At 41.5% G+C, this 13,625-nt stretch overlaps 1 protein-coding gene across 3 annotated transcripts in view; it reads right to left on the reverse strand.

Moving 5' to 3' along the window:
- stxbp5a (syntaxin binding protein 5a (tomosyn)) overlaps positions 1-13,625 on the reverse strand; it is a 73,313-nt gene that overhangs the window by 4,323 nt on the left and 55,365 nt on the right. The window contains exons 13-23 of one of the 3 annotated variants that reach the window (XM_029496166.1): positions 12,125-12,192; positions 11,000-11,040; positions 10,508-10,728; positions 9,066-9,247; positions 8,622-8,747; positions 8,277-8,428; positions 6,725-6,787; positions 4,709-4,762; positions 2,930-2,980; positions 1,543-1,782; positions 532-901 (exon numbers count right to left, since the gene is read on the reverse strand). In XM_029496166.1, coding sequence (XP_029352026.1) covers positions 532-901; positions 1,543-1,782; positions 2,930-2,980; positions 4,709-4,762; positions 6,725-6,787; positions 8,277-8,428; positions 8,622-8,747; positions 9,066-9,247; positions 10,508-10,728; positions 11,000-11,040; positions 12,125-12,192 — 1,568 coding nt within the window. The remainder of the gene's footprint in view (positions 1-531; positions 902-1,542; positions 1,783-2,929; positions 2,981-4,708; positions 4,763-6,724; positions 6,788-8,276; positions 8,429-8,621; positions 8,748-9,065; positions 9,248-10,507; positions 10,729-10,999; positions 11,041-12,124; positions 12,193-13,625) is intronic. The other 2 variants (XM_029496167.1, XM_029496168.1) reach the window with 2 other exon arrangements.

Consider the following 13,625-nt stretch of genomic DNA (forward strand, 5'->3'; position numbering starts at 1 on the left):
GACTCTGGAGCAGAGTGAAGGATTCCAAGTTTAACACTGAAAAAAAGCTATTCATGAAAATGTATATTTATACAATAAATTCCCAAACTATTTCTGCAGCTTTCTGTGCTTCTCCATCTGTGTGCTCAGACCAGTCCAAATATTAATCTTTTTTGCAGAAATATGGCAAAATACACAACTCCTAACCTAATCTTCATGCCTGATCCTGATGAGCTCATAAGAGGACATCTGTGCTTGCCTCCTGCTCCTCTCTTGATCAAAACCAATCTATCCTCTGTCTTTGGCTGGGTTGCACTTTGACTTCCTTGTCACTAACCACTTTCGTCCCAGAATTCATCGGGAGCATTACTGCAGCACTGACCAATGCCAACAAAAAAAACACAACCACAGGAGTCTTACAGCTCTCAGTGAAAGTGATAAAGCATATTCATGATTGAAGGTGGATCATATCTACTCAAATCAAATAATAAGAACACGTCTTATTCAACCTATTTCTGCCTTGTCTTTGACGCAGCCTGACATGTTTCTCACCTTAAGGTCATGATGTGGCCGTTGGCACAGAAACAAGCCACACACACGCCTTGGCTCATCTGCACCACATCTGCCCGTAAGATGAAGGAAGTTTCTGTGATGCTGTGTTTATAGATGCAGGTCTGCGAGGGAAGGGAAAGGACTTTGGCCTGTTTCTCTGAACACACCACGGCGTATTGGCTCTCGTTAAGGTCCTGCGAGGTGGACGGGGACACAGAGACGGGCCGGCGCTTGCGGACCTTCTCCCTTTCTTCACCATCTGCTGTAATATTAGGCTCATACCACGGCTCATATGCAGGGGCCACCTGCGACCCTGTGGAGTCCAGGACAGCCATACGCAAAATGCTGCCCTTCAGCCGCACCAACATGCCTGGTAAATGGATGGAAAAGATATGTTACTTAGGTCTCAACATTTTCCTTGTTCATGTGCTGGTGTTCTGTAGTGCTGATGGAGAGTTTATTATGGATATTATTCAAATATCACAGCTTGCACACAAATTTCCCTCATCTTTGCATTTTGCTCTTTGATTGTTGTTTGCTGAAAAGACAACCTTTGATCCTCTTAAAGGATAAAAGATTGTCCTACTTAGCCTTTTCTTTGTCTTACATAATCTCCCTCTTTGAATTTTTAAGGTACCCTGTTGGGTTTTTGATTGCAAGTAGCGAAAGCATGCAGTTTTTTCATAAGTGGACCAGAGGAGATCACTGGATGTGCACAGGGCTGCAAGAAACCACACACTATTATAATGGGCATTAAATTACATGTGGCACACATGAAAGAAGAATAAAAATAAGCAGCCAGAAATACAAAGAAAGAGAGGAATTTGAATGTAAACACAACTCAAACAAACAAAGCTTTAACTGAATGTTCCTAAAGTTAATGACAACGAAACCTACAAATACAAGTTTTCATCTAAGCGCACATCCATGTGTCCGTTTGTCAAGTTCCTCTGGTTTTCATTTACTGCCAAGACACTCTGCTATACTCCTCTCAACGACCCCATTACTCACCTGTGGGTGAAAGGATAACTGGCTGCAGCTGGCGTTGCTCCCCAGCAGGTGGCAATGTGAGAGCTAAAACCAGGACAGTTCCCAGGGAGGTGCCCACATACAGACAATGAGTCAAAGTGCTGTCTCCCTTCCTGGCAAAGGTCTCACAGAAGTGGAAAGAGCTGATGGCTTCTCTGGCTTCCTTGTCGATGCTGGTGACACTGGATGAGCGAGAGCGGCTGAAAGAATTGTCCCGGTGGTCTAATGGGTTGGCACCCCGCGGTGGGCATACAGACAGGAGGACAGTGAGGATAAAGCAGAGAGGTAAAGCACCCGCAATGCTATGACAGTACAAGACACACAGGACAAATGTGGACACTGTGCTGTACATACAGAATAAAATGATCGATAAAAAGAGATCCGTCTTCATAATTCACCATAAATAAAACACTTTGGTAGATAAATGTGTTCGGCAGAAATTTTACAGCATTCTTAAGACTGACCAACTGTCATGTGTGTATTTGCTCATGACTGATCTCTGTAAAGTATTTGCAATGTCCATCCAGGAAACTGGAAGAGACAACATAGGTTTACATTCTTAACAGCTGGTACATGAATCAAAGACTGTGTCCATTTATTTGACAGTAATCACCTGAAACCTAATTAGTGGCAATTTCAGAGATCCCAGGTGGCCTACAGTTTGTTGTACACGCAGAGACAAAGCAAGTGTAAAAACACGTTTGCACATTTTCACAAACTGATCAGAATCTTAATGTTTCATTCCCAATTAGTTGTTGTATCAGTATAAAATAACCTGCTGCCAGGCACTTTGGTTAGGTGTGTAACATTGGCATTCTAAAACAAGCAAATAAAAATCTCGGCACATTTTAATTTGACCCCTTAGAACTCAATTGTTCCATCCATGGTAAAGTCGCACACCCTTGAAGAAGAGAATGTCTCTTTCTTTTTTAAGAGGGACAATATTCCTATTTGGGAAACTTTAAAGGAACCAATCAGACAGAAAAAGGAAAGACATGAAAACACGGAGGAAAAAGAGAAAGCTGCAAAAGTTAAAGAAAGCTTTACAGTGAGATGGAGTGTGCAAAGTTTTTAGCTTAGCACCACTGACCTCTAATAAGACCCCCACTAAGGTCAAAAGGTGGGAGTATTACAGAGAATTTCATACTGATGTTATTCCAAAAAAAAAAAAAAAAAAGATTCTGTTTGGTTTCAATTCAGATCAGATCAGTGCTACTTTTGTCTCATGCAAACTTAGAAGAAAATCTGCGTAGCTTGCCAATTTTGAGGCTAAAACTGGACTAATGAAATGTGATGTGAGTCCAGTCAGAGTGAGAACGATATACTACATATCATACAAATTTGTTGGAGACACGAAGTCAGGGCTTACCCAAGTCTGGCTTTAGCTCAGTAGGCAAGCTTAATTTCCGTGACATCTTTGCTGGAAAAAAGAGAACATCCCTCTTTACAAACACACGTCTAAGCTAACACACGATGCCATGCAAAGCTAAATAACTAGCACCAGGGTAGGAATGTGCAGAAAGCTTAAATACACAAAAATGGCAAAATGCTGTGGAACCATTGCCCAAGGATTGTTTCACTGACGAGGACAGCCAAAATGCTTCACACAGGAGAAGACACTGCGTAAGGACAACCCTGTATCTCACAGAGGCATGCTGTTGCCAGACAAAACTAAAACGGTGACTTCTGGTTGCACAATGCCCTGGAAAGAGGACTGGTAAAGATACATCAAAACTGCACAGCCAATCAGGACCCTCATGCCACATGAGCATGCACCAAGAACAAGAAAGTAACAGGAAACAGAAAGTATTGAACAGGAGATGGAAAAAGACAGTGGAAAAGATGGTCAAAAGTTGCTTTAGAAATAGTTACTGTAGGCTATGTGAACTTGGTTAATAAATCCCGCCATGGTCACCTCATTCCACTCCATCCCCATCTAAATCCACATTTTGTCCTGTACAGCACTGTATTTTTAGGTCTGCATTACTAATCCTTTGATTCTGAGGGTATTAATAATGGTATTATATTATTTTGCTGTAAATGAAAGAAGAAAAATCTGTGCACTTAGATAAAAAAAAACAAAACCAGCACCTTGGCAAAGAAAAAGAAATCTGCAGGACATCCCTGGAAAGTGGACTGAATATATCTTTTGTTTTGTCATTTGCATCCTTTGCATCTGATGTTTCTAAATGGTTACAACCTTACCTTTTATTTAGTTAAGCATTATGAAGGCTAAAGACACCCACAGAGTAATTCTGGAGCTGAGTGTAGTGAGATCACTAAACTCCAGACCAATTAAAAGGTAACACCTACTTTGGGCTTGGCCTGATGAGGTAAAATCAGTGAGGGTGTACCAAGAGCATGTGGGGGCTTTTGGGTGTCTTGCAAATGATCAGGTTTTAATCGAGTTCACACTCATTAAAGGAGGATATATTTCACTTGGCTTCAGTATAGTCAGGTCTTGGCAAAGTTGGAGGTGAAGTCCAGACTCTAATACAGCCATTTTACCTAATCTCTGTTACTTAAACCTGAAGGAAGGTGAGATTCTGAATCCCACAAACAAAGAAAATGCTTCGTTTTACTGAAACGGTGGAGAAGTTTTAAGTTTCATCAACACACACTGGAGGCACATAGACACGATTGGACAGATGGGTTGCTCACTGCCCTGACAGGTCACTGTAGTGCACTGGACTATAGACAGATATCAAACACAGGCACATTTACAGTTTGACACTCGTGCTACATACATGTAGCATGCAGGATGTGTATAAGGCAGCTAAACTACTAACAGCTGGAATCACACCCTGCTTCCAGTTTAGCCTCTGCGCCAAGAGCTTTCAGTTCTCAGTGCACAGTTTTCCCAGATACTTCTTTGCTCAAAAGGAAAACATGAGCATGTAGGCAAAAGAAAAAATAGTCGGCAGATGATTCAGCAACAGTAACCAAAGATATTGGAACGGAAGCTAACCCGGAAGCTCATTTGGACTTCAGGACTCTTATTTTCTAACCAATTTCTTCCCTCTGTTGTGACTATGACACGGACGACACACACAGTTTTTCTATGACAAAGAAAAAAATAAATAAATACAGGGGGGACAAATCTATAGCACGTTTGTCCTGCCTACACAGTCTCTAATGAGACTCTTACCTCCTCTACCACCTCCATTGTAGAATTGCTGTAGATTGCTGTTTGACGTCAACACTTTAGGGGTGTAAGGGGAAAGTAAAGTACAATAAATGTGCAGTTAGAAACACCCTTGGGCTTGTTACTACAAACAAGCTATCACTTTCACCACGATTTGTTGTGACAGCAAACCTATCCTTTCAGTTTCAATATAGTTTGTTAAAGAGTCAGCCTGAAGTTGCCTGATGAGAAAATCTGCAGCCTACAAACAGATTCACCATCAAAAGTATGCCATATAATAATACATAATATTGCCTGCCTGGAAATGAGAAAAAATGGGCAATGAAGCCAGGTGGAGGTTATAATGGCTTTAATTTTAATAGCTATCAAATGTACATGACATCGATGTCTATCGTGTGTTTGGTTGAAGTCAGAATCACTTAAGTCAATTTCTCCATTCCACATGGATGTCATAAAAAGTATGAAAAGCTTCAAATTCTTTTAAGAACCATATTACCATACCATACCATATTAAAAAAACAGATTTGGTTATCTTACTGTAAGTGCTTTATAATTATTCTGGTACTATAATTATATATTTTAAATGCAAATTCATCCTATTCACAGAATTTTATTGAATAAAGTGACACTAGCTGACACTTCTGGAGCCTTAATTCACTATACTGAAGATTTTTCTAGGTATAACTGATGAAACTTCACTAAAAGAGCTTAAACTATTTTCCTCCATTGGCAGACATTATAACTTATCAAAAAAATTAAGAAAGAAAGCAAAAACCCAACTCTTCCCAGACACTGAGTGACTTTTTAAGGCAGATATTTTTTCAGGAAGGCACCTTATCAGACTCCATCGAATGAATAATGCAGAGTAGACAGATGTATCAGACCACAGTCTGGTGGCACCAGACATGGGGGCTGGGACAGCCATCATACCTGGAAAAAGTCGCAGGACTCCAGAAATGGAGTTTTGCTTACAGTCTGACCTTTTTAAAAAACTCTCTACTTTCAGCACGCTCCTGCCAAGTTACCCATAATGAGATGGATCTGGGCTGTTCTGTCTTCAAGCACCTTCAGCGTAAATACTAATGATGTAGATTAAGAGAGAGGGAAGTAAAAGAGCAACAGAGCATCCAACAACTGCAAAAAACAACACACTGCACAATTATGAGCAGGATAAATATTTGTAACTAATGTGGTAAGTGACATAGACTTGATAATGCAACGGATCCTAAAGTAAAATATATTTTGTTTGCTTTCATCTGATCGTCTTCCCTGATATGAAAACGTATTAATATGGTAATGAACGAGTGGGAATCAGGATCAGAACAGTGCACTTTTAAATTAGACACATTTAAATGTTCAGCTGAAAGCGGGTCCCTGCTCAGAAGGTAATTCAAATCATCTTTGCAAGTGATCTGATTCACTGTTGATCAATTATTTATATTATAATGAAAGTGTGAAAATTCTTGAACCCGTTCGCTTTGAACGTTTATTTTTCAGTAATACTCTTATTGCAAATTAATCTGTTTCTCTACCAGAATGCACAGTTTCAGTCAGTTCATGATCTTAAGCTGTCACACTGAGTCAGCATCACAGAGATTGGATATTGGAGACGGGCCTATAACGCAGTTTTCAAGGATACCAAGTCAGATTTAAACAAATTTATTCCTGTCTACTCAACTCAAGTTATAAAACTTATAAAAGAATGGATGCAAATTCTTAAATACTCCCAAAAACTAATAAGTGTATGGTGTAGAACTCAAACAGTGTATTTTTGAAGACTGAGGTAAAATGAAATTGACAGACAGTTTTTAAGTTTAAACAAAAAAATCTCATAAATATACAGTTCGAGTTTGACTAGCTATAGTTTCAGTTTCCTTGCCTAACCAGTGCAGCATCCCTGGTATTTAAATACATTTTATATAGGTTGGGGTTTTTTGACTGGTTGAGTCGTAGCATTTTATTTCTAAAAAACAAAAAAATTTGTGTTGTTTTCAGTGAAGACTGGGAAGGACATATTACCTGAAGTAGGGGACTTGCAGCGGTCCTCCGATGTGGCTGAGCCCTCATTGATGTCGCACAGACCTGAAGCACAGATCACACAATTCAACCCGTGGCAAAGTCAAGAACTACAGATTGACATCTGGTTTTTGGGAGACTGGAGAAGACCATAAGTGCAGATGGACGATTTCCATGTTCTTCATTCATTCAACAAGCAAACAGATCAAGAGACCAGCCCATCAAAAACTGCTAAATTTTGCATTTAGTAAAACTAAAAAAATTCCTCATGCATTTGTGTTTGTGTGATATTGTCCTATGACGCAGAAAACCAAGCAAACAGCAGTCCTGGCTGGCAGAGAAACACAGCTGGATGCCTAATCGCTGCTCACACTAGCCAATAACAGGTGCCAGCCGACTGCTCACCCATCAGTGAAACCAAAGGCATCATGCACACTAAGATGTGCACGTGCTTGTGTGCGTGTATTTGTTTGTGCATGTACAGACATGTATGCATTCATGATGACCCGTAATAAGTCCCTAAACATGCACACCCATCAACTTTCACTGAAGTCTGAGCTGTGCATCATCATGACACTGCGGCATCATCTGTGTGGCTGCATTGCCATCTTCTAACAGACGGTGGCAGCACGTCCATACTGAAAACACCCAATTATGTATCAGCAGTACCATGGAGCTGCAGTGGTGATGTGTGTAAAAGGGATGGGCTGTGTGTGTGTGTGCGTGCGTGCGTAAATGAGCGGGACAGAGACAAAGAGACTCAGGTTTGTGTGGTCAAATTGCTTTGTCGTGTATCAGCCTAATAGAGTCAGCACAGCATCTCTTTGGATGCACTGTGAGCTGTTCTACGACCTCATTCATTCTCACGCTGGGATGAATTTATAGATAAGTTCAAGGATCTGACCTATGGGGTTACTGCAGTCTGAGTAATGATTGTTAGTAAGTTCCAGTGTAATGTACAAGACAGATGATCACTCTAACCCTGACGAAATATCAATTTATTTATCCCTTGATTGTCTGAGTTCAAACCCCTGTCTTGTCTTGGCCAAATATTTGTGACGTGAGATTTGCAGATGATTCTGGAGAAATAAGTTAATTATTTAAAAAAATCAGTTTGTTGTTGCTACAATAACAGATGCGCAGGAGGACATCAGAAGGGCTTTAATAGCTGGACCTGAACAAACGCACATGGCCACCCCTTGTTCAGCGGCACTTGCTTATGCTGATGCTTCAGCTTCAGTTTACATAAAGTGAGAGCACTATCAATTTAAATAACATTAGGTCCTTTAACTAAGTGTGTGTATGCATATACTATGGCTGCTTAATACTTTATATGCCATAGTTTGAAAAGGAATGAACAACCATGAATGAAGTATAACTTCTCTATTCTGGAGTGTAGCTCCTTATTCTGATTTGTGTTTAGTCAGCTGTGGACATGAAGCAACAGTAACTTACAAACGTCTTGTAGTTCAACTGTAAAAGAAAGACAAACTTTTACTGTTGCAAGAGGTCTTAAAAGTTTTTCTCTCCTTCTAATGCCTTTTCTCCTCATTACCTCCAGACGGCTGTCGTGTCTTTCTTGGCGACCGGGGCTGTCTCTGGTAGGGGTCATTGGAGCCATAAAGCTCGACCGTCCCCAAGTTGAGGACTACTGTCTTCTGGATGTAGTCCACCACTGCCAGACCGTTACTGTTGCCAAATACCACTCTGGAGAGGGGGGGCAAGGAAAAAGTGATTCAGGCTAACAATAACGAAAAGGCACAAAGGAAGTTATGAGATCTGACATCTCTTTTGTACATTTCGTCCTGCTAAGAACATCGAGACAGTATGATAGTAAAAAAAAAAAAAAAAAACTTGATATTTTATCACTATCTCTGACAAAGACGTGCTTTGTACTTACAGGCCGTAGGAAGAGTTGAGCGCCAGACTTGTAATCTGCTGAGGAGGCTCTCCACTCACCCACACTAACTGGACCACCAAATCCACCTGGTAACCTGGAGACTGCTTCAGTGGAGTACTGCGCACTCTGGAGAGCAGAAGAAGAAGAAGAAGGATGGAATAGGACAGAAAATAGGAGACAATAAGAAAAACAGACGCCACAGAGACAACAGCAAAATAACAAAATCTAGAAAGAGAATGAGAAGCGGTGCAGCTGCAGTCCCAGAGCAGTTATTTGTTGAGGGTCTGGTTTGAGTGGTTGGGAGGAGATGATGGGGAAGCTGCGGCTAAGAATGCTTCAGGCACCGATTAAGTCTGTGTAAGTGTGCTTGAGGCAAAAAGCAAGAGTCTTGTGTGTATGACTATGTGTGCAAGCATTCTGTATGTGTTGTGTGTTGTTTCGTACTTGAGGCAGGGCATGTTGCCTCCGTCAGAGTTGTTGCTGCTGGTGGAGGGGTGCGATGGCGGGCCGCTTGTCTGAGGAGAGGCACCAGGTGTTGGATGGGCTGATGTGTGCTCCCCCCCTCCACCACCGCCGTCTGGAGACTCTATGTCATTCAGCTCGTATTGCATTCGCACCTCTAGCAGCTGCACAGGACAACAAACACAGATGTGCGTGAAAACAAGATATTAACAAATTTATAAAAGAAGAGCTCACAAACTGCACATCTGCAACGCCATGATGAGGCAGATTTGTTTGGCATGCGTGTCTGTGTAGGCAGATTTAGAGTCAAAGAGCTTCTCCAGTACTAAAAGATCCTGTTCCTTCTCAGTCCTCCTTCAGGCTACTTCTCTTTCAACCTCCGCCTTTGCACTCACACACACAATGCTCGCAAGCTTCATTTTTGCATTCTGTCAATCTCATTAACTCTCCTGATACGTGAGAGTGAAGAGCAATCAGTGCCCTTCTCATTTCACTCCTGCCTGTCTCTGCCCTTCTCTGCAAGGTTACAGACAGGTGTTTGACCTTGTGCAAAGGGGGGTTGTCGTCCTAATTACAGCTCACTAGCACTTCATATCTACTCCTGATCCACATCCCAGTCACACTCTGAGAAGCGTAGGAAAAAAAAAAAAAGCTCTGACACATCCATCAGTGCTGGCAGTCACCCCCAGCAAAACTGCAAGGTTTCTGTAAAGTGCTAGGTAGTTGATTCAAATCCATCTCCATACACAGCAAGCAAATCGCCAGAGCCTGCAGATTCCTGCAAACCTCTGGCTATGAGCTCAGTTTGTTCCAAAGAAGGAAACATTTGGATATTTAGGACAAACTGTTCTGAATACATAAAGGGCATGAGCTTAAAAAAAAAAAAAAAAGTATTCATCAAGAGACCTCCAAGTAAGAACATATCACAGCCCACGGGTTTAACACTTTGATTGACAAGTAAACTCTAGAAAAACAACAAAACAAAAACGACGCCAAAACTGTTACCAATTTAACACTCCAACGCTCCAACATCCAGCAGCAGAAACACGTACATTCATCCAACTGTGAGCCCGCACTGACAGAATACATACAGAATACATTTCCTCTTTATGCCATAAAACAGACTCCCATCACATTCCCATAAGCACTTACGTTGCTATCAAGGCAGATTATAACGGCCTCGCTTTGCTTGTTCGCTGCTCCGTCTGTTGGCATGGCAACCATACTGCCTTTGACTCGGCAGATCTTTTGAGAGCATGTGTGTGTGCGTGCGTTTGTGCATATGTCTCGCAGCATCTTCGAGCAGCAGACAGCGAATGCTCGAACAAGAACAAACAGGAGAAGAGCTACAGAGTTCTATCGTGTGGTTGTACGAGTAATAGGTTCAATATTTTTTTTGGGTAGAAGAATAAACGTTTGCCCACCTGCACCACCTCAGTAGTTATTTCCAGCTTGCTAAAGCGGTAGATGATTACGTTGGCTGACACTCCGGCCACACAGAGCATCCGGCTCTCAGGGCACCAGGCTATGATCTGAATAGCAAAGGGGTCTTCATCCGACGCATCCGTGCTGCCTTTGTCTTCCTTGGACCGGTTTCTGTCAAACACCTTGGCTGTTTTGAGCTTATAGAGCACCTGGAGCATTACTAGAAAAAAAGCATCAAAAAGCATTAGTTCCAATCCAGGATCGTAAGGGATGGATGTGTAGGTATAAACAGTCTGGCTCCAAACAGTATGATCTCATTACTATTACGAGACAAAACTTTGCAATCTGCTCCGTGAGATTTTCTTTCCTTAGTCGACAATTTCTATTGCAAATTATAAGTGAAGGTCAAAATCTCAGTCAGTTTGTCTGAAAATTCCAGACAAGTAAAAGCTGTGAAAAATAAATCAAGTGTTGTCACTGAGAAAACTCACTTGTAGAGGCATCCCAGAATTTCACAGTTCCATCAGCATGACTAGGGGAATTTAAGGAAAGTGAAAAAGACCATGAGATGAGTTTAAGTTTGCCTGCTGTTTAACAATTTCACAGACCAAAGTTAAAAATTCAAATGTAATATCAGGAGCATTTTTTCATGGTGTAGGTCCCATCCTATTTTAGGAGAATCTTAATGATAAAGCATGCAATAATATTCCAACATCGTGACAGCAGTTTAGGGCCAGCGTTCTTGCTTCAACATGACAGTGGCTCCAGTGCACACCTGGAGTTCAGAAATGGTTTCCCTGGTTTGGTACAGAGGACATTGAGTGGACAGCACAGAGCCCTGACCTCAACCTAATCCGACACCTGAGCCAGGCCTTGTCGCCCAGCATCACTGACCGACCGCGCAAAAATTCTTGTGAAAGAATGGGAGCAAATCTCCTCAGAACAGGTTCCAAAAGTGTACAGAAAGCCTCTGCAGAAGGGCAGAGGCTACACACTGCTGCCCTCAAGTTTGACATGACAAGTCCAGAAATCGCATACAAGTGAAACGTTCATTGGCCTTCTGGAGTCAATTCATTTTGTAATACGCATATTGATTATTGCCTAAAAATGAAATGAATCAGCACAGAAAGATGACAATAATCAGGAAAGGCCTGATATCTTCTCAATTTAAAGTCACAGAAATGTGTTTGGGTTTGGTTGTTTGGTCTCCCTTCACTCCTCATTGTTTTCGTTGTCAGTTCAGTTGAGTGGTTTGGGAGGGAGATATTATGCAGGTTGTTGCACTCTTAGAGAGAGAAAGCATGTTGGAGTGAGGAGAGGGGGAGGAAGGAGAGGTGCCAGGGACTCCTCCTGCCCGGCCCAGATCTCTATGTCACTTCTTCACTGTCTGTGTTGTGTTGTGTTCAAGGCACCCCCTCTTCCTCTAGCTGGCAGCTTAATGAGGGGATAATAAACATCAAAATGGAGCAAAGTGCAGATGATTGGAGAATATGAAGGCCCACTGTGAATGTCTCATGACACTCTTCTTTTGCTGGTTTGACCTGACAGTGCGGGAAAGGTGAAAGTAAATGGATTATGGTAAGATGATAATGATAATGAAATCAGTATTGTCTTACCCGGTGATGATGATCTCTGGGTAGCTTTGTGTGCCTTGACCCCAGTTTCCACCACTAATAGGCCATTCCTGTACAGACAGACAGCAAACACACGCATTGCATTAGAGTCAATGAGAGACCACAGGGTGGAGTACAGCTTTGGCAGTGAAAACATTGATTTTAGGAAAAGATGACATGAAGTGTGTACGAGAACAACAGGCAGAAACCCTCTGCACATAGATTACACACCTCAATGAGTGAGTGTCACTATCTGAGACTGTGTGTGTGTGTGTGTCTTGGTAGGGGGGTTTGGCTTTGAACATGTTGACACATACAAAGGTCACCAGGATGACTCACTGTGATTTTTATGTGAGAATACCCTCCTGTAGCTCAGCAGGGTCCTCGCTTATGAAAAAAAAAAAAAAAAAAAAAAAAAAAAAAGAAATGCCGCAGCCTGGCAGCCAGTTTGGGTCAGTACATGCTGACATTTCTGACAAAAAAACTAGAACAAGGTGACAGCGAAATGAACATGGGCATACATAATAGCTGAAAGAGCAGGGGGTCTGTCTCAGATGATCCAGGGATAAGAGAAGAGAATGAGAGGAGAGTACAGAGTGAGTGGCGGATCGTTAGGTAATATGATACTCCATTTAGCCTCAGAGAGACATTGAAGAATATATTTTAGTACCGCTGATATAAATTAATGTACTATGTGGATTGATACATTCATGCATCCTTTATTGTGAAAGCTTGTTGTGCTTATTGGTGTTTGGTGTTGAAGTAGTCTTTTTTTTTTTCCATTTCAAATTTCACAAACTTGTCTTGTCTGCCTCCGCAGTAAGTGATTTCTGTAGCATCAGAGTCACACATTTAATTTCCCATGAGGATACCAAGAAAGAACAACAGTATGTAATTTGGTACAAACTCTAGAAACAACACCGTGGGCTGTATTTTCCTGAAATAGGTGCTGGTGCAAACACAAGCAAACTCTCCAAGTGCAAAATAAGAAGGTAAGACCAGCTCCATTTTGGCAATCTTGAACACAGGCACAAACGATAGCCAGTCAGACTCAGCTGTGTGTGATGCAGAGGAAGGGCTGCATTCATTTTCAGTAGGAGGAAATCAGAATCAGGAGGAAACAGAGCGAGGAGGAGAAGGTCCTCTCAACGAATGACCAGGGAGGCAAAAATTCATCACACAAATCAAGTTCTGTCCGTTCTGTCAATGACAGGATTAACAGGTTGTTGATGTATGACGGTAAAATAGCTGCAGGCATATCAGGAGGGGTGTTAACAGTTACAGGCTAAATGATTTAAACGTTCCATTTCTCCTCCTCTTCTTCTTATATATATATATATATATATATATATATATATATATATATATATATATATATATATATATGTAGGCGCACACACACACACACACACACACACACACACACAAGTATATTTGCAAAATACAGTATCCATCAGTTTGAATCTCCATCTCCAAGAGTTAAAACTGTAATGAACATATCTAA

Source organism: Echeneis naucrates, chromosome 24 (genome assembly GCF_900963305.1).
Source record: "Echeneis naucrates chromosome 24, fEcheNa1.1, whole genome shotgun sequence".
NCBI classification, from domain to species: domain Eukaryota; kingdom Metazoa; phylum Chordata; class Actinopteri; order Carangiformes; family Echeneidae; genus Echeneis; species Echeneis naucrates.